Source organism: Uloborus diversus, chromosome 6 (assembly GCF_026930045.1).
Source record: "Uloborus diversus isolate 005 chromosome 6, Udiv.v.3.1, whole genome shotgun sequence".
Lineage (NCBI taxonomy): Eukaryota > Metazoa > Arthropoda > Arachnida > Araneae > Uloboridae > Uloborus > Uloborus diversus.
This window is the reverse complement of record NC_072736.1, coordinates 76667216-76688796: the sequence shown is the minus strand read 5'-3', so window position 1 is coordinate 76688796 and position 21581 is coordinate 76667216. Positions and strand designations below refer to the sequence as shown.

The following is a 21581-nucleotide window of genomic DNA, read 5'->3' as shown; positions in this document are numbered from 1 at the left end:
AGCGCCTAGACGGTTCGGCTGATTTTCATGAAATTTGGCACAAAATTAGTTTGTAGCATGGGGATGTGTACATTGAAGCGATTTTTCAAAAATTCAATTTTATTCTTTTCCTATTCCAATTTTAAGAACTTTTTTCTGAGCAAATTATCACATGAAGGAGTAACTTACTATGAAGGATGATTAAAAACGTTTTGGTTTCTTCAATTCGTTGCTGGTCCCCTAATTGCATAGGTAGTTTAACTTTTATAAAAACATGTCTGCTGATGCATACCTTTTATGTAACAAAAGTTACAGAATTGTTCTCTTATTTCTGGAGAAATGCTTCAAAATGCAAATTTTTGTAACTGATGAAATTTTTATGTATGTCAATGTATTGAGGGGTTTTTTTTTTTAATTTAAAAGTATTTTTTTATAGCATAAATGATTTTTTTTTACCTTGAGGGCTACACCTCCTTTTAAGATGAATATAATAGATTAGGCACAAATAAAATTAAAATACATTTAAATCTTTTTAGATAAAATGTAAAAATGCAGAAAAGGTTACCATTTCCTGTTTGTTGGTAGGATAAGGAGCAGAGATTGACTGGATTTAACTTTTTTTATGTTTGGGTTATGTGATTTTTTTCTCTTTGTTTTACAGTACCAATATGCTATTAAGCATTTTAATACGAGACCACCAATAATCACTTTTTTTAAATCTGTTTAAAATATTTATAAAGAGGAATTTCCTTGATTCATTCCCAATTATAAAGACCCTTAAGAACTCATCTGGAGAAAACTTATAAGAGTATAACAACTAACTTTTTGCAAAGGTTTATGATGTAAAAGATGCTTTACCAGGCCTTTTTTTTATAATTTTCCAGGTTTTCTTCAAAAATAAACATATTTCTTGACATTTTCCTGACTTGAATGCTTTCCTGACCATCGTTTTCTGGGTATCCCTTGATCCGTGGGAACAGTGAAATTAAGCAATTGAATTCCAGTTAACCTTACCCCCCACCCCCTGCAAAGCTGTATTTTAGGACGGAACATTCATTAAAAATCTCAATTACTTAAATATAACAGAAAACTTTTTTTATTTAACACACACACAAATTTAAGCTCAAATATTTTCATACTAGGTGAGCATGAAAATGCTTTGTTCTTTACATGACTATCTTTTCAAAAGGCTAAGAGTTGAATCAAATACTCACACCATAGGTTATTTTTGAACAGATATCACATACTACAAATTATATTTTCTTGATTAAACAAAAAGTTCACAAAAATGAAAGCACATAATTTTAGTTAAATTTTGATAATGAAAGAATTGCACAAAAAATTGCAGACCTTAGGACACAGAATATCTAAATATCCAGTTCGGTAGAAAAATAGGAACTTGATTATTTCTTTGTCTACTAAATTTTTCTACATCACAACTTCTTAAAATTAGAAACATCTTCCGATTTTGCAATTTACAAGAAGCATGTTTCCGTTCAGACGAAAACCTTCAACAAAAGGCAAAAAGTAAATCAAACACTAATAATACTACCGTAATAAAATATCACAATGCAATGCACAGAATATACAGGAATAGATCACAGTTAAACGTTTTCAAGGTGTCCAGCTAAAGACCATTTGAAGTTTGGACATTTCCTTGATAATCTTTGTTTTGCTAAAGTTCCAATCCTTCAAAATTCTTACATTACTTTAAGTTTAAAATTGCTAAGCAACATTTAAGTAAAAAAATATTGTTAAGATTCCAAACCATACAAGTGCAGTATTTAACAAGCACAATATATGCATTTTGAAAACAAACATAATTAGAAATAAAACGTTTTAGTAATTAGAAAATGAATAATAGCATGTTATCATGAACAAAAAAACTAGTACATACAGACTTTTTTTCTATTGAATCACTACATAAATCTGCCTTTAATAATCAAAAAGTATGTAAAAAATTAAGTTTTTGAAGGAGGAAGTGTTTAAAACAAATACATATATACATATTAATTAGAAGAGGAAATTTTGCTGGTCAAGCGCAAAAAGACTTGAGCAACAGCTACAGCTATCACTGTTTTATTTTCATGCATCAATTACAAAATATAGGGGATAAAATTTATTAAATATCAGACGTTAAGGATAGCTATGTATTTTCACACAACAGTTTTACGCTGAAAGTTCTTATCTCTTCACAAATTTTCTAATTGCAGCAATTATGGCTGGTATTAAAAATACTACAACGTTTAAAAGTACATTTTGGAACACTCAAATCGATTATTTTGAAGAGCCTAGTCCTACAGAAATCCATTGAACTTAGGCTCTTTCTGAAATAATAGATTCAATTATGGTTACTCATTCAAAATAAACAATACTTTTTTTGTTCACTTCTCATGCAAAAAATTTTGTTGTAAAAAATTTTAGAATATTACCAAATTACATGATCCTCTGCTCATGTCCATTCTACGCAGCAAATGAAAGAAATTTCAATTTCCCTATATGTCACACAAAGCTGGACACCCTAAAACTTTTACATTCAAGAAAGACTGCAGTTGAAACTTCAACTACTACAATGAAAGTGGTACAACACAATTTCACTTACAATTCAAGTTCACAAAAATAAAAGCTTTGGCATTTAACTCTGGAATGTCAAGTTTCTATCAAAATATGAATAAATAACTTTGACTTTCTCAACTATGTACATGTAGTAAAAAATTCTTCAATATAAAATATTTGTTTCATTTACTACAGAAATATCAGCTTCCAAAAATATCTGACATATATGTGTTTTAAATATTCCAAAGGGGATGCGGAAGAAAAATGCTTCCATGTCGTGTTGAATCAACACAATAAAAATAATAACAGAAACATCAGTTTGAAACTTGAAACTTTAAATAACAAAACAATGTTCAAAATTAAGAAATCAGTAATTCTATTGAAATAACAAAATCTTATAATTGAAACTGTTATGAATGTCTGCACCTGGGAGATAAAAAGCATTATGTCCATGTCCTTTTTTTTTTTTTTTCAAAATTGGGATCTGAACACTTAAATACTTATCTTTCCATATGCTATTCAGAGGTTTTAGGCAGTATGTCTAAAAGTAAACAAGATAGACAATGAAAAACAGCACATTGCTGGCAGGTTTCATATTCTGATTTTGGGATAAAAGCACTTAAAACACACCTTTCGGAAACTTCTGTATCTGTGACAGTGTTCCTTAATTCAAGGTACAGACATTGCTATTGAAATGACAAACAATTTAAATTCAAAGAAAATATAGAGCAATTAATAGACGCTTTTTTCTGAATGATTAAAAACATGATCAGTTTTATATCATTTTACTAATGATAAGACTTTTAGTGAGTAATTTTGCATTTTTCCAATATTAGTTAAAAATTTAGAGTTGTTCTTCACTACAGTAATTTCCAGAAGAAGCTCTGCAGCATTTACAAGTTTAAAAGTTAAATTTTCAGGAGTGCAACCTTTCTGACCATGTTGGCTCATGGCTGTTTGGATTGACTATTTTTTACTATCGACTTTTTTTTATTATTAGCCCAACTCATTCAACTGAACAGTAAAGAAATAGATACCGATACATTCTGACACAATTACATATTATCCATCCATTAACTCAAAGCTTTAATTGCAGTGAATAACTGACAACTCAAAAAGTGCACAAAAATCCATATTCCCTATTCGCAGAATGTATTGCAATGCTTTTGTTTTTCCCACATGGACGAAAATATTCCTCTTTCCTAACGATGTTTCCTTTGTACCTATCATTGAAGCAGACAGAGATACAAATTCTGAGAATATGCCTGTTCAGAATCAAATTTTTCTTGTATAGTTAATTGTAAGCAAACTGGAGCTGGTTTTTTTAAAATGTAACATAAAGCCGTAAAAGGAATGCAATAAAGCAAAAAAAAAGGTGTTAGTTCTGAATAAAAGAAAGAGATAACAAATCGTATGCACCAAAAAACAAACCATTTAAAACGTAACAATGAACTTTCAGAAATATGGTCATAGCTCATTCCGTATCGTAAATATGATTTTGAAATTTCCACTTCCTTACTTTGTTAAGAGTTCATTAGCAAAAGAAAAAAAAAACGTGGCAATCAAGGATCCATTTAAACACCGTATTCAATTTATTTCTTAAATTTTTCTTTAAAACTTGGAGGATAGAGCCATACACGATTATAGATAGTACATTCTTTCTACTCTTTTTTTTTTTTTCAAATGCTTTTTGATGGTTATTTGCTACCATGATACACTTGGTTGAAGTAATCATCTTTTTTAAGTGCAGTGTGTACGGCAAAGCACCATTTCTGAGTATTTTAAATTTTTTTGACACACTTTCGGGGTGCATTGATTATGCAGATATGGAGCTTCTACCCGAAATTACTGTAATAAAGGTACACAACAATTTAATGAAGCGATAAAATGCTTTTTTGCTTCATTATTACATTTAAAATAATTTAAATGTTTGAGATGAGTCAAAATGTTTTTAAAAATTAACCATTAGGAATTAAAAGTACATATAGATAATATCTTCAGAGCAATTGCTATTCTAATCACATTCATTATGTTGTTCAAGGATTCTTGTTTTCCCTTTGTTTTAAAAACACCATACAAAAACTTGTCTGAATATGTTTGTATTTTGTTTAAGAAACTTAGAGAACCAGTACCAAATAATTCTCTAAACTGATAATAATATATGAAATAACTAAATAGAAATTTTTTCCTATGATGAACAATTTGATATGTACTTGAGTATTAAATTCTACTCTCTCTGAAACAAGCAACTGTAATACGATCAGAATTGTGAAATGCAAGAAACTATGTTTGAATTATTTACACATTAAATTTTTTTTTTAAGATTTGGAGCTTTGATCTTTCTCTCCTCACAAATATTATTCCAAAACATTTTAAAACCAAAATGTGGAGAAAAAAAAAGATGCTTTAGTACAAAAAAGATTATTTCAGAGGAATGTCCTTTTAAAAATTAACATCAAAATATAAACCATGCTCTGAAAAAGCAACAAAATATTGCTTGTAGCAATAGATATTTAAAAAAAAAAAGGAACAAAAAATTCAATTGCTAAAACGGCAATTTCAATTGTTTTCACAAATTCAACAACACATTTTAGTTTTTGTGTACTTTTAAATAAATAAAAACTTGGACAATAACTTTAGTTCTTAGCTGAGGACTCCAGGAGTGTCATCAGGATTACTGTTGATGTTACAAAATGTCAGTAAATTCAAATAAGAAAACATTATTTAGTTACTTCTAAAAGGACAAGCATTCACAATCAACTTATTGACCAAACTAACACAGGTTGAGTTAAAGTAAATTTAAAGTATTGATATGTTTGCAGAAGTACTTAGTTTCATTAGAAAAACAAGGCAAATCAAAATAAACTTTTGAAGTGAATGACAAAATCTATTATTCAAAGGAAGAATAACCACGTACGTAACGAGCAACATCATTCCTGAAATATCCTTGGTGAACAAAGTTGTTCTGAGTCTGATTATGGGACTGGTGAGCATTGCCGTACTGATGATTAACATAGGACTTAAGTGGTTGGGAAGGAGAGTATGGCAAGAGTTGAGAAGGAGAGTACAGCACAATAGGTTGAGAGGGTGAGTATGGAGAATGAAAATCAGGAGAGGAGTACGGTGAAATTGTTCGATAGGGAGAATATGGTGAAAGAAAGTTTGAATTTGGAGATGTAGAGGAATGTGGGGAATAGTAGTTTGAATTTTGAATAACTGAGACTTGAGGAGTGTTCAACAAAGGAGTGCTCACGTGGTTCATATCAGCAACAAAGTTGTTCACATATCCGCTCTGATGATAACCTTTTTTCTTGTGTCTGCTTTCATGTTGTAACTTCTTCATGAATGCTCCACAAGAACCTGGAATTCGATTCTTTTTTCTTTTGCCACGTTTCGAAGCGGAAGGATTTTCCTTTTCGGTGTTCTGTTTGGGCAACTTGCGAGGAGTGGATGGAGACGGTGCTGTTACTTTGGCACGTTTCTTAAAGAGAAATAAAAGCAAAACAAAACACTTTTATAATAAAATATACACATATTTGTGAACTTACATATTTGGTTTGAACAAAAATAGCATGCCGTTACTGTTACAAGTGAAACAATAAGCTACTAAAACAATAAAAATGTTATATTTGCCAGGCATAATGGTAAAGAGTTATGCCATTCATTTTTTTCATATTAACTATGAGGGTTGGAAAACAAAATTGTAGGAATTTCAAAATTTTTCAATCACAGCCACAGGACTTTAAGTAATAAATGAGGCAGTGAGGAGCAAAGGAATGAAAGTGGACATTTTCAAGTTTTTAGTAAAACGCGTTTCAAAATAAAATCCTAGGTAGGTTTTCATTGAAATGTTTTCAAAATCATGCTGCATAGAAGCAACTACCAGGGTTATTAGTACCATCTATTGCCCCAAGACAGAGGAGAGGTTCACCTACCATGTGTACTGGTTATCTCAAAATCTTTAAGATTGCCAGTTAGATTCCTTTGCTTCTCACTGCCTCAAATGTTTACGAAAAACGGAACTTTAGCCACAAAAACAAACATACCTGACAACCTTTCAAGGAAAAAAAATGCAGAAGATTTTTTACTATGCCTCCAAGTACAATCATCTGAAATTTCTTTATCTTATATAGGCATAAAATAATTAATTGAAAGATGAAACAGAAGAATAGAAGTGAAAATAATGCTAAATATACGGTCAAAACTTATTTTTCATCAAACTGAAAAAGATTTTAATGTACTAAAGTTAGCATGAAGCTTTCAAACCATAGAGTAGATACGACTGGAAAATCCTTACAAAAACACTTTTTTAGATTTTTTTTTTTCACAAAATTCCTCAAATAAAGGGATTTTTCCAAAAATTTACAAAATCTAGTAGAAATACAAATCCAGAGACTGGGAGAAATGCTCAAAATTCAGGAAACAAACAGAAAAAGCAGTAGAGTTAGCAAGTATTTAATAATGGTATTTTCGAGGGGGGGACCAAAAACAAATCAAAATAATTATAAGAAGCTTGTTTTTGAAGTCTCAGTACAACTGACTGAAAAAAAGCAAAATAGAAAAAATGCCCACTTACAATCAAGGTTTTTTCTTGTTCATGTTTTAAAGATTTTTTTTTCCTTTCATACATTATTTTGTCCAATATTTCCTACTGAAAAGTAGGAAATATTACTAATAGGGCGGTCAAAATAAAAGTGGCACAGAAAACAGACCAATAATGCCGTACAAGCCTCTTTTATTTTGCCCATCATTTCTATTTTCTCTTTTTAGAAAAAAATTTGTTTCCAATCACATGTAGTTCACTTGGAATAACTTTAATGAATGAGAAATACAAGTTACCAATTCAGCAGGCTTTTCTTTCTCTTCATCAGCCATTACTCTTTTACTTCTATCACTACTTGAGTACTCCCCTATTATGGCAACATCATCAGTACTATGACTAGTCATCTCTATTTTAACATCTTCGAAATTGCTTTTGTCTTCCAAACTCAAAGTTTTATCAACAACAACAGAGTCATATCTAGAAAACAAAACTAACTGTCACAAAAACTATGACTACTGCACCTAGTACACAATAATAAACACCAAACACACAAAATTGAGGCATTATTAAGGGCTAAATTAGATTAAGTCCGTAAATTATAGTTCTAAACAAGATTAAAGTTAACCAACACCAGTTGAATAAGCAAGCGATTTAGATATTTGTTTAGTATTTATATATTTTTACACTTTGCTCCAATTCAGCTTTGAAAACCTCATCTATTGTGTACATTAAATTAATAACCACTAATATATCTTTGCTCAACCAAGAAAATTCAATGTTTTGTTTACCTAATTATTTAAAATTAATCATGTATTTTTAGTAAAAACAATATTTAGATTTCCAGATGAAAGATTTTTATTTCAGTAACCTTTTCTGAGTACCTACACATAGACTGTTTACAGAAATATTACTTTGTAGCCCTGTAAATTATTTGTAAAGAGTGTCTTCAAAACGAATAAAGCTACTTGCAAGTTCCTGAAATTAAATATTAACATTTACAGTCAAAAACAATATTTATAAATATGTTATAACATTCTTAACGAGTCTTAATTTCTTAATGCCTTTAAAAATTACATAATTTTTTTCACAATTTTCATTATCAGTCTCTCTCTCTCCATAATTAAAGCATACATAATATGAACACTTTTATTCGGTCCTATGGGTGTTCATAACAGAGACAACCTATTATATGCTTAACAAATTGTAAATGAGTATACAGTTACTTTTGAGTATTTTTATTGTACAAATCTGCAAAAAAAAAATTAAGGTGAAAGCAAGCTTCAGAACAGTTTTTGTCCTTCGCCAATACTTTTAAAAGTAATGAAAGTTTCACTTGTTGTTGAAAACATTGAAAAGAATTTAACTGGATTTAATGCATAAATTCTCCTTATCTGAACTGATTTGAAGAATATAAAAAGTAAGCACCAAAAATGTGAAAAATCCAACTCCCAAAGTGATTGCAAAACGATCGTGATTTTCAAAGAGAAGGCATTAAATATAAAAATGTCATATGAAAGAACTAAAGAAAAAATACTTTGGAATTGCATTTCAAAGCTCTATGTTAACATATTATCGATGACTACCCACAAAATTGAAGCAAAAATTAAATAAAATTAAGCAAAACAAAAAACAATGATTCATATTTTTATTTTGATTCTCATAAAAAACACAGAATATCGCTTGAAATTTTTTTTCATTTATAAGCTTCATTAAAATAAAAAGAAATATTATTTATTTGCCTCTTAACAAAGAGTAGTAAGCATCAAAAATGAGGTAATTCCAATTATCATATTGGTTGCAAAGAGAGTTTTTTTTTAATGAAGGACTCAAAACTATAAAAATAAGAAGTAAAATAAATGTTCAAAGAAAAATAATTTTAGAATGGCATTTTAACAGGTGCAGACGATGAATATTATTAACAAAATCGACAAAACCAAATGAAATCAGTAGCTATAACGAGAGGTTATAACGTATTGCATGTTACTTAATCTTTTTTTTTTAAATGTAGGAATAGTTTTTCAAATATATGTTTTGTCTTAAAGGATAATCAAGAAACTTACAAGATAACAAAATAGTAACATTAAAAAACATATTTTTTCCTAGTTTCTTTCTCGTTTTAAATTTTATGCTGAAATACTATCCATAAATTACACATATTACTTAAAAATATTACGTTTAATGACAAAATACATTGAAAATCAGTTATTTTAAAAATTAGATTATTTTTTCAAGATATTTTCCAAAGCAAATCTTTTCCTATTACATAGATATTATAGAAGCTTTCCACTTTCTTGATTTTTTTTCCAAAAAATATAATTCGTAATGTCTACTCTTTGTGTGCGGTTTTCATCATTTATTTTTCTTTCATCCTATACCAACCTTTAATTGATTTCAATTGAAATGTTTTAAATTTAAAAACATAAAATGTCTAAATATTAGTTCTTGAATAGTTAGTCCTCAAGATAACAAAAAAGAAAAGAAATTAAATTTTGGACATTATATTGGAATGAACGGTTCAGTTTGGACGCTGTAATGGACGATAAAATAACATTGCATCTATGGAATAGGGAACGGGACTTCCTGCAACAGTCGCTATAATGGAAGGGTCGCAGTAATAGGTGGTCGTTTTAAAGAGCGTTGACTGTATTTATCAACACAATTGTGAGAAATATGGAGTAAGGAAAGAAAAATGGGAGGTGGAGAGACAAAAACATGACAAAAAAACGAATTTCCAGCATTTTCGAAAATAAAAATGAAAACCGGTAATAAACTGGAATGCAATCTCCCCTGATATTTTATCTTACCCATGCCATTCAAATGCTTAAATTTTATCTTACCGATGAGGAAGTGGTTTTCCCCAAGCTAAACTGATGTGGGTCAGAAGTAAATTCAGAAGGTAACGCACGGCTTCCGGAAACCAATGTACACCATCCGTATCTCTTCGATGCAACTGCATCCTTAAATGATAATGAAAATCCAGCACATCATAGCCGTGAGAAACAACAATCTAAAATGTAAAGATATTGAACATTCAAAACACGGATTTAAAATCTAATAAAAAGTAACTTTAGTATAAAGTGAGAAAAACAACGTTTAAAAAAGTACAAATTTGCCAATTACAGCAGACCTTTTGTCGGATGTCTTTTCATCCATAAGCTCATTACTTTTTGCATTGAAAAAGGCGTTCCCTGTAACGACGAAACACGTGTCTGCTGTAATTGGCAAATTTGTGCTTTTTTTAACGTTGTTTTTCTTACTTTACTGTTCAGCACAAAGGTACTTATTTATCTTAACTTTATACTGTTAAAGACATATTTTCTTCAAAAACAAAAAAAAGTCAGTGAATTGAAAAGAAAAATTCCGACTTATATAGAGTAAAAATTAATAAATTACCACATTAAGTTGTCAGCGTTAGAACCCAAATTTCAGGGAATTCTTTAAACAAGACAGTGCAACAAGTCACACACAAGTTTTATTTGAAACTAGACGATTGTAACAGATACGTCTCAATCACATGATTTTGAAAACTGGTAACATTGAATAACCTACCAGCTTACCACACTTTACTCTGAATTCTTTTACTAACTATATATAATTTGATATCTAAAGTTCATAATAATAAACCAAAAATTCTAATGGACCTCAATGCAGCCATGAGAAATGAAATTCATCTAAAAAATACTAAAGTTATACCCAAAGCATTAGTTTACTGACAGGAATGCTTGCAATTCAATGGCTGAACCTGATAATTTTCAAACAACAGGCAATGTTTTATTTTCCAATTTATCTATGCTTCCTCCGCATTCATTCAGTTTGTATCCAATTTTAAAGAAGGAAAATTAAATTTTTGTATGAGGCTTTAAGAGTAGAAGACATGTGATGTCCGCATCTCGCATGCAGAAGAAAATATCAACTTTCAATCACTGTTATAGCAGAAGTTTTTTCTATTTTTAACAATAAATTGGTCTTGATATAAATGCACTTTTGAGGGTCAGGGCAAAGAGTAATATTGTGAAAAAAACAAAGAAAACATAGCAAGCTTGAAAGCCTTTTTTAAAGGACCATTGAAACATAATAATGACCATTAAAATACATACTGAGCATAACAAAGGATAAAGCACAGGAAGTTCTATGAAATCCTTTAAAAACAAACACTGGATTAAATTATCAAACACTGGATTAAATTAACATTTTTATTTTACAAAAAAAATTTCTAACCCATTTTTAAAAAAATTACATAAATTTACTCTATATCTATCCTCTGCATGCATTTTTCAAAAACTTTTCTCAAAAAACAGATAATTATAAAGGCTTTTTCATGATCTGTTTTTTCTGGAGGAGTTGGTTGTCCCACATGCATCTTGGTTAGAGAATTGTTACAGGGGACCCCTTCTGGAAAGGAGTCCTGGGCATTTGCCCTTGTCAGACCTTGGCTATTTTGGATACAATTACTAGCCTTTGTAAAAGCTACTTGCTAAAAGAATGTAAAGTGGAGTAATTGCATGTGTATATACAATTCAGAATACAAAAAGAAAGAAAGAAAAGAAAAATCAATTTGAATTTTGACATCTTGAATTCAAATTATGTTTTTCGCAATCACGAGTGTGTGTATGTAGGCGTGTGTGTTTGTGTGTGGTGGGTATGTGTGTTTGTGTGTAGGGGTATGTGTATGCAGACCTGCCAACTTTGAAAAATGAAAAATCCTGCAATTTGCACGAGAAAATCCTGCAACTATTCCAACGAGTACTAAAAAATGAATACTAAGGAAGCAAATTTTATAATATTTACCGGAGTTAATTACGCAAATTTGCGGGAAAGGGACCCAACTTCCGCGAAAAATCGGGTCCCAGGGACCCAGAAAACCCAAAAGATAAGAACCAGAAAAAAAATTGGAGAAAATGTTAAAGATCTATTTAGTAAATGCTTTTAAAAATCAGTGACCAGGAGAATCAACAGAGAGGGATCTAAATGACCCTATCTCTTTATCAGCTATTCAAACACTCCCCTATTGTTGACCAGTCAATGGAATTTTAGTGATAAGACTGGAGCCTACAGTGACCTCCTGGGCATAGCTCAGGGAGCAAAATATTGCAAGTTCATAAATAGCCCGTTGTACTGTATTCTAAGAATAAGCTCTCCCTCAACTTTTATCTTGGAAAATTCCTAAAAACAGCAATAAAGATTAAAAGTAAGAGTGGTTTCAATGCAATCTTCAGGATTAAAATAAGACAACTGTACAGTAAAAATATAGCTATTTTGCATTCATATAACCAGAATTACTTTTGAAAATCATTATTTTACATCCCCAACAAAAGGAGGGAAGAAAAAAAATAGCAAACATTTTCCCGATCACGCTAAACACAAAAAGTTCTGAACTTCAAATTTTTCTTGTTAAATTGCTTATGAATACTTGAATTATATACAAAAGCATTTTAACTTTGTTCTTTTTCCTGTAATTCATCTTTTTCTGATGCGCTATTTTTATTTGGACTTGCAAAAGTCTGGTATTAATCGATCGCGCCCAGGGTTCATACACTTTTGGTTAAAAAAAGTTCCCTGACTTTTCCAGGTTTTCCAGGTTGTCTTTTAAAAAATTCCAGGTTACTCGCTTCATTCAAAATTTAAGTTTAAATAGTAATATTTTCAAAATAATTAAAATTGTTTCAAGTAGCAATGCAGAAGATTGAAACTTCTCCCTTAGATTTAAAAAAAAAAAAAACTTGGATTTTTTTTCCCCTTTGTTTTCTGTCAAAATTTTAAGTTTTTTTTAATCATTTTGTTCAAAATTGTTTTAATTTGTTTACTATTTGTTGAAAACAGAGTACTTTCAACTTATTTCAGTGTTTCTTTGATGTCACGCGTAATATTATAGCGTTTTGCTGTAGTCCTGCAGCAACCTTTTAGCATCCGCTTTTGGTTTACAATACTTCTTTTTATTTTCTTATTAGTAGGTTACACAAAACATATTGAGCAAAATGCAAAGCTAAATTTCAGTATAAATATGATTAACTTGTTGCATCAATCGGCATACCATGTAATGCATAGTAACAAAAATCAATATCTGCCAATGCCAATAATCTCTTTTTTTTTTCCACACATTAAAGGACGCTTACATTAAAATTTTAAATTTTCTTTTCCAGAAAATAATAGTTAATTTTCAAAAAGTCATAACTTTTTCGCACATTTAATGTTATTTTCAATATTACACATTGATATAAACATCTTATTCTGTTTCTGGAAGTTTAAGTCTACTTCCATTGTGCAAACGATCAAATATGGCGACAAAGTGAAAAATTTAAAATAATAAGTAGATTTTTGGATTTGTGGTATAAAAGTAGTAATAAATAATTAATAATCCTTAAAAAACTACAATAAAAGCAAAATAGTCAGTATTTAGCACATAAAGAGTCTAAATCAATTAAAACAAAAAAATGTTACGAAGATTAAATTTTGCATTTTTCCAGAAAATAATTACAAATTATCCGGAAAAAAAGGCACAATTTGTGTAGTTTTCAATAGTTTGCATTGCAATTAACATCCAATGCCGTTTTCGGGAACTTAGGCACTTAAAAAGTCTTGTGTACTTCCATCTTGGGAATGACCAAATATGGCGGCTATGCCCAAAAATAAGAAATAACTTTTTTAATTTGTCGCATGAAGACAATTAAAAAATAATAAATCTTCATGAAAGTACAATTCATTGAATAGTTTTTATCACATTTGCGCCCGAAGCAGTGAGGATAAGATTAAGTTTTAAGAACAAAATTTTTCATTTCTCAAGAAAATTATTTTCAATAATGATAGAAAAACAATTTGCAGACCATTTTTTGTTATTTTAATCCGTTTTCAATTAAAGAAAACATCCAATTCTGCTTTGTTTTTAGAAACTTAAGCATTTTAGGATCGTATCTACTTCTATGTTGTCAATGACCAAAGATGACGACTCGTTTCACACGTAGCTGAAATGATTTTCCGATCAAAAAAAAAAACGATTTTCCCCGATCGACCCTCCCATCTACAGGTTGTGCTTCCGAAGCAGTAAATTGTCTTCTTTCCTGTTGAGTTTGTGCATAATTCCTGTTCACCTGATTTTTTTTTCCTTGGGAACTACTGAGAGCCAAAAATGGCTGCTGCTGAAGATTTTTTGGGTCTTTTCATTGCTTTAAAATTGTTACAATGTTTTTTTAAATACATCGATAAAAATGAAGATTAGATCTCATAAAAAAAATTCCCTGGGGAAAAATTGGAAACGAAAAATTTTGGGGACACATTTGGAAAATTCCCTGACATTTTTGACTATGTCATTTTCCCTGATAATTCCAGGTTTTCCCGGAGCGTACGAACCCTGAACCGAACAGAATGTTGTGGCAACCCATCTAAAACTTTAGGCAGTAGAAAGAAATGCGTTCCCTTCACTGACTCCATGCAAGAAATCTTCGCTCTTTTGGCGCATTTTTCGTTGTAAAAAAAAAACGTTCATTTTTCGATCGCAGTTTTTAAGTGTCAGCGTCGGTTTAGATAAAAATTTACAATTTTTTTCGTGAAATCACAATAAAAACGAAGATTAGATCTCATGGTACTTAATTCCTTGGGAAAAAAATGGAAAAAAAAAATTTTTGGAGGACAAAATTTGAAAACTCCCTGACTTTTCCCTGACATTTTTGACAGTGTCATTTTCCCTGACAATTCCCGGTTTTCCCGGAATTCCCGGAGCGTACGAACCCTGGCGCCATTTTGAAACTGGCGCGATTTTAAAAGTAGCACAAAAGACAAAAGAGGTATTTTGAACGAGTCAAAATAAAGTCAAATATATTGATTTAAGATTGCAAATGAGCAATTTTCACACTCATAGGAGAAAATGTTTCGTTTTTGCGATCGCGATTTTTGCGTTGGGTTCATTCGCTTGCGATTTATTTTTTAATTATTTTTTTATTATTATGTAATTGCCAATGATAATTGTCGAGCTGTTCGTTTTTTTCACTAAGAAAACATTTCGGGGAAAACAAAGATTAAGGGAGTGCTTTTTGCTTGATCAATCAGAGGCACTCTTTCTTTATTTTACAAAAGGTAAATTTTGAGTTAATCTCATTGTGTAACTGGCCAAATAGTTTCTCACGTAACTAAATCTTGCAAGTGTATTATTTGAAAATAATTTTACAATGATAATTACATAAAATTAGAGCAAAATTAACCAATTTATTTTATTTCATGCCTTTTTTTCCCCCCAAGTATAAATATTTTTACATTATTAATTTATACGCTAAGATTTTCTGTTTAAAATTTAAAGGACTCATTTTTTCCACCTAAGGACCCAAATTTATTTCATTAATGGGTCCCTGGGACCCAGGTTACGGATAGTTGAGCACGAACACTGAATTAAGAACAATGTGAAGAAACACTCAGCTTGGATACCAGCAATGGAAGAGCTACTAGGTCGGGAAAAACTCAAAGTTTGATTATTTTCAACACTTTGTTTACTGTCCAGGTGTTTTTTCATGCGGATATGAGAAATAACATCTCCTTTTCCTTTATAGGCTATGGACAAATCGCAACAGCACAAAGAGCAAAACGCAAATTGTTGACCTTTTCTTGATTCTATAATGAACAGATGATCAACACTGTAAGACTTGTTAAAGATAGAATTATTTTTTCTTCTAGACATCATCAAGTTCCACCAAAATTCAAAACTTTTCCGAAGCTTTCTTAACATTCATTGCCTACGCACTCCGCAATAGCTAATGTAAACAAAGCAAAGTAGCAAGCACGCGCGAACACGTTATTTGGCACGATGCCAAACATCTCAAACCATCCTGCTGAGTGGAAAGATTTGGGGTCGCCAACAACGGGGAACGGCGTTGAATTTGGCGCTGCCACAAAGCGATCTATGACGTCATGTTGAATAGTGATCGTTAAAAGGGTGAACCTTGAGCCGCTATATAGATAGGCCGACGCATCAGCTAAGTTTAGCCATTTTGGATCGGATTTTTCATTGTTGCACTGCTAGGGTTACCACAGTAAAATTTTTGATTTCACCAAATTTGCCGAAAATTCACGTGTCGCTAATAATTGCTCAGTGAAAAATCACCAAAAGCGATAACTCGCCAGAAAAGACAACCACTCAAACACGCGCTCGGATCCAAAATGGCTAATCTTAAGCTGATGCGTCGGCTTGTATATATAGGGGCCTGAACTATTACATGGCTTGGCTGGATTGCAGACTAGCGATAGGTAAAGGAAAGTCGCCGCCCACATTGGAAGAAAATTCGAATCCGTACGGTACACGTTCTTTTGATTACCGACAGAAAAATTAGAGGAATTCCGGGGAAAAAATCACAAAAATCCGGTAACCCGGAAGACGTTGCAAAAATCCGGCATTACCGGGCTAAATCGGGAAAGTTGGCAAGTCTGTGTATGTTTGTGTAGGCATGTGTGTTTGTGTCTGTGCACTGGCATAAGTGTGTGGGTAGTTTTGTGTATGAATGTGTGTGGGGGGAGGTGTTTGTGTGTGTAGGCATGTGTTTGTGTCTGTGTGCAGGCATGAATGTGTGGGTAGCTATGTATATGTGTGTGTATGTTTTTGTGTGTGTATGTGTAGGTGTCTATATGTATGTGTGTGTATGTGTTTGTGTGTGTAGTTGTGTATGTATGCGCGTGTGTGTAGGACATGGATGCAACCTGGAGACGGCTTTTCACTATAGGAGCAGCATCGTGAGGAGCCGGTCGACCATGATGGTGGGGAGGGTGGCAGTGGGAAAATAAAATGATAGGATGCCAAAAACAGTCAAGTAAAAGCAATAAGCAATCATGATTGCTCAAAAAATGTTTCTCACTTATTATTTTTCCAGACAGGACATCAGATTGCATATCCATGCTGATGCAAAACTCAATAAAATTTGCTTTATTATATTAGTATTTTTCAAAGAAAAGAAAATTCCTATATTTTACGACTTTTTTTTTTCAAGATTTATATTTTTTATTTCTATAGAGAATAAGTAGCAAAATAAATAAAACTGTGAAGAAAATTACCTTGCGGGCATAGTAGTTAGACTCGACTACGTGAAAACGCAATGAGTACTTCAAGAACTGCAATTCTTTAACCAAAAAACCTCCTTTCATTTCAGATGCAATTGGAGGTGTAGTTACCCATATGACAAGGCAATTCTTTGGTAACAGCTTCTGAAATTGCTTCATTAGTTTAACTAAATTTTCTTTATACATTTTTATGCCATTAGGACCCCATCTAAAACAAAAAAATAACAAGAAAATACAAGCACCAACTTAAAAAGCAATTCATCAACTTGAGATACAATTATTAAAATGATAATTACAGATACAGGTAACTAAACACTGAAGTTCAAGTATTTAATCTGCTCATACAAACATATTGAAATGTGTATTCTATATGAACATTGAAAAGACGTCAAGCTACCAAAAGTAAAAATGTGTATGTTAGAATTAGGAAATGTATTAATAATAATTAATGCTGTAACGAAAAAGGGTTTGGTCGAGATCCAACCACTCATAACTCTGCCAAATAATGACTGCAAGTAATAATCATGCTCTCTGTGAAGAACTTTGCACCAGTATAGATCTTGACTACACATGGGGGGGGGGGGGGCAAATACATTCCATTAACACTTAATTATGGGACAACGATTCCAAGTTCTCAAACCGGAGAACATTTTTTTTTCATAGCTTTTATTTTATTATTTTTTCTTCAACTCTTGGGAAAAACAACTTGTTTTAAAATTTTAATAAAATAAGCCGCATAAAATAAACCGACGAAAAATGAGGGTCTACTATAACTATAAATGCAGAATTCCTTGAATCTGAATAAATTCATGGAATTCTAGCAATTAGAGAAATAATCACATGTATGCATTTTACTAGTATCCAAATACTTGTCTTGATTAATTACTGATAAATAAGTTCATAAAACAAATGCACTGATGAAACTCCTACCTGCTTATATCCCAGACACAAGAGTTGAGAACAACAACATCTGGCTTATCTTGTGATGAAGTGATGTGCTTCAATACTGTTTCAACATAGTCATCAAAAACTCTTGTGAGGAAGAAGTATGAAAAATTAGTGTTTCCACTCAAACGTTTGTCTCGTTCTTCTCGATAATTACGCCCATTGCAAAGTGGCCCACTAAAAACCAACTTGTCACCGTAAACAGAGCTTGGCAGCTGACAAGGGAAAAAAATGCATTTAAAAAAATGCAGGAAACATAAAACACAAAGAATAAAAAAACCTTCATTCAGTAAATTGAATTATCAAGCTGCACACAGCCTAGACCCAGGCTCCTTCTGGGGTTGTCGGTCAGGTACTGGAAAAGCCCCCCCCCCCCCCCCCCCCCCGTGGAGAGTCCAGGCGACTCAGGGACAACTGAGGATGCTCAGAAACTGATTTGGCTTCATTTTGAGACTTGAAAAGTAGTTTCACTTAGGCTACATTTAACATGTTTTGAAATTTTGCTTGACCTACTCTTTATAAAAACGAAATTACTATTTTTACAATATCTTAATTAGATAGAACCTGGAAAAAATTGTAAGAAACTACAAAATACAATGATGAATGAAAAGATTTACAAGTCAACCAAAAACACTTAATGCAGAAATATCTATTTAATTAAATTTACAGTGTTGTCTTATGACTCAGTACAAAGCATCATTGTTTGAATTCAGTTTATATTACAATTAAAATAGAATAACTGCTTCACCGATTAATTTACATGCAATATGAAAAGTAAAATCAGAGTTTTATTTGCCAAATATTATTTATGTACATTGTGGAGTATTTTCGTTTGGGTGCAAAAGACGCAATTGGTAGGAGTCTGATCACATTTTTTTGATAGACTTCTGGGCAATTCTCGAAAAAATGTCCCGTGCGTAACGATAAGTTTTTTATTTTATTTCAGTAATTATTAATCAAATATGGGATTAACTGTTATGCTTTGATAGTATATTAAAGCATGTATTATTCCTCAACAATTGTTTTTCAAAAAGGCTTTGGTTAGCTGGAAAAAATAAAAAACTCAGCGTTACGCACGGGACATTTTTTTGAGAACCACCCTTTTGCACGTTTTCCAAAATAAATTTGAGAAATAAAAATATTATTGAAATAATGAATAAAATAAGCAGATAAAAGGTAGCATATGGTAAAAAACCTTCCAACAATAAAAATGATTTAAATATTTGGATGCAAAAAGAGTAAAATTTTGATTGATTTTTTGCATTTATTGTGGAGGATGAAGATTACGGGGGGAGGTGACAGAAAGAATAAGAAAACATGGACCAAAAATTAAGAAAAATTGGAATATTTTCAGATTCTTAAGAAAAATAAGAGCATCATGAGGCCAGAAAAAAGGCAAAAAGACAAGGTAAGGCTTTTAAGACAACAGAGAAAGTTGGAAAATCTCATTCGACTGTAAAACGGATGTTAGTTTCAGTCATCTTAATAAAAAAATCAATGATAAAACAACAAGAACTAGCTACAGAAATCACAAAGCACGAGAAAAATATGGTGCATTGCACTGCTCCTTGAAGCTTATTGGCTGTCCTACCTTTGACGGCCGTAAGGTATCAAGGTTCTTCTGATTGAAACGGGTCCTGTCCAAAATGGCTTACTGTTGTGGCAACCAGCAAAGCAAATCTGTTTCGGGGTGGGGGGGGGGATCAGTGACAGACAGACAATATGTGAACAGTTCGTTACTGATCAGGTCGCTACAGACCTTCAAAGCCAATGGTAGCAAAAAAGATGGTCATTAGAATCTTGGACCTATTGCTTTCGAGCCAAGTGTGTTACAGGTGGAATATAATTTAGGATACAATGTCCCACAAACAAAAAATAAATTGAAGTTCTTATCTGGCTAAGCAAGTGTTGTAAAAAATTACGTGAAACCAAACTCTGGTTTAAGTAAATTTTATAATATAACAGCATTTTGGAAATGAATAAAATCATTAGATAACTTACCTTTGATTTCAAATTAGTGAGAGTGATGAATTTTGAATTTTCAGATAAACAAACCATGTCCTTGTATAAAGCTCTAATATCTAAAACATGATTTAAAATATTAAATTAATTTACAACCCTTTTTAAAGACTACATATGGAAAATTATTTAAAGTAGCCAACCAACTTGGCATTTCAAGGTGGAAAGAGGAATTGTGAAAAAAAAGTCTCAGACTTCTCTGGTTAAGTTCACAGAGTTTTTATCATTTACATTACCAATGATAATGGTTTCCTTTCATTATCCTACTTGAAAACCATTGAGCATTTATATAAAATGCAGAATTGAAGGGGGGGGGAGAAAAACATTCATATAATCTGTGGCGGCAGCAAATAATACAATGGCAAAAGTTGATTTTGATTTAACATTTGATTTTAGCAATTAAATTAAAAATATGAAATAATAACTTTAAGCTTTATTAAAAGGAATTTTTAAAAAAAAATAAATCATGTTTATTATACACTATTTACTTCAAGACAGTGAATAAAAGCAAGGGCAATAAGGCAGTACTAATGGTTTCTTTTTCGCATGTAGGGTTGTTTCTTTTGCGAAGCCAAAAAACGTGTCAAAGGCAAATACAAACAGCATAAAATAAACAACCCTCAGGAGCAGTAGCAGTTTTTGAAAGTGAATTCTAGTTGATGAGCTAAGGTTCAACACTTTGTCATTGATGAAAAAAGATGCACAAATATGTGGCGCTGGGCATAACCTCATTAATTTTACTTTTCTTAACAGATAATTGGGAGAAAATGTGCAGGGTACTTAATTTTGCAATGCATTTTTTTTTCCCTTTAATCGATTTCTCTTTTCTTTTTTTTTTCTTTTTTTTCTTCTAATTCTTTGATTGATACAATTCCCTGATTTTTACGATTGTCGCCACATTGCATTTAAAAATCAAACTAAATAATTGAATAAGCATAATTACTTGAGTCTCCCATGAACACAACATGCTTTCCTCTGAACAGTTGTCTAACATCTTCTTTCAAAAAAATGTCACACATTTTTCTGTTGTCAATGCTTTTTCAAAGTTTCATAAGCAAGTTCAACAAAAACACCTGTAAGTGATGTCAAAATGTATGTAAGGTAAGAAAACATTTGTTTTACATTTTAAAATAAAAATCGACTGATAATTTCTACTCATTAAGACAAAAGATCAAGATTAGTGGTCCCCAATTGCTATGGAAAGACTAAATAAAAAAATGGTTACTGAAATTATTGATTCTATTTGCCACACTTCTTAAAACTCACCTGTCTTTTAGTTAGTCTCTTATCTCCAGAAATTTCAACTGTAAATCTTCACTATGAGCAGTATAGCGTGATGGGCCCTTGAAAAGTTATCAAGATGGTAAAATGCAAGTTCAGCAATTGAGAGGATCCATGGGTGCTCATATGAAAAATTTTAAGGGGGAGCTCAGATAGTTTCCTCATGGTTTAGCAGGATATTTTTCTCGTGAAAAATGATTTCAGTAGGGTCAGGTGAGGTAAAATG

General features: G+C 31.5%; 1 protein-coding gene across 1 annotated transcript; it reads right to left on the bottom strand.

Annotated features, from left to right (window-relative positions):
• Positions 1–9911: 9911 nt before the first annotated feature.
• On the bottom strand, positions 9912–21093 carry LOC129223805 (PC-esterase domain-containing protein 1A-like). The gene is made up of 5 exons (XM_054858162.1): positions 21018–21093; positions 20057–20136; positions 18041–18270; positions 17105–17318; positions 9912–10085 (listed from the first exon to the last, which is right to left on the bottom strand). Exons 1-5 carry the CDS (start codon positions 21091–21093, stop codon positions 9912–9914), a joined length of 774 nt encoding a protein of 257 aa, XP_054714137.1.
• Between the last annotated feature and the right edge of the window lie 488 nt (positions 21094–21581).

Coding starts and splice junctions, on each gene's coding strand:
- LOC129223805 (XM_054858162.1), bottom strand. CDS start 21,093: ATGTGTGACATTTTTTTGAAAGAAGATGTTAGACAACTGTTCAGAGGA. Junction 20,137..21,017: donor TGTGTTCATGGGAGACTCAA/GTAATTATGCTT, acceptor ATCATGTTTTAG/ATATTAGAGCTTTATACAAG. Junction 18,271..20,056: donor TCACTAATTTGAAATCAAAG/GTAAGTTATCTA, acceptor TTCCCTTGTCAG/CTGCCAAGCTCTGTTTACGG.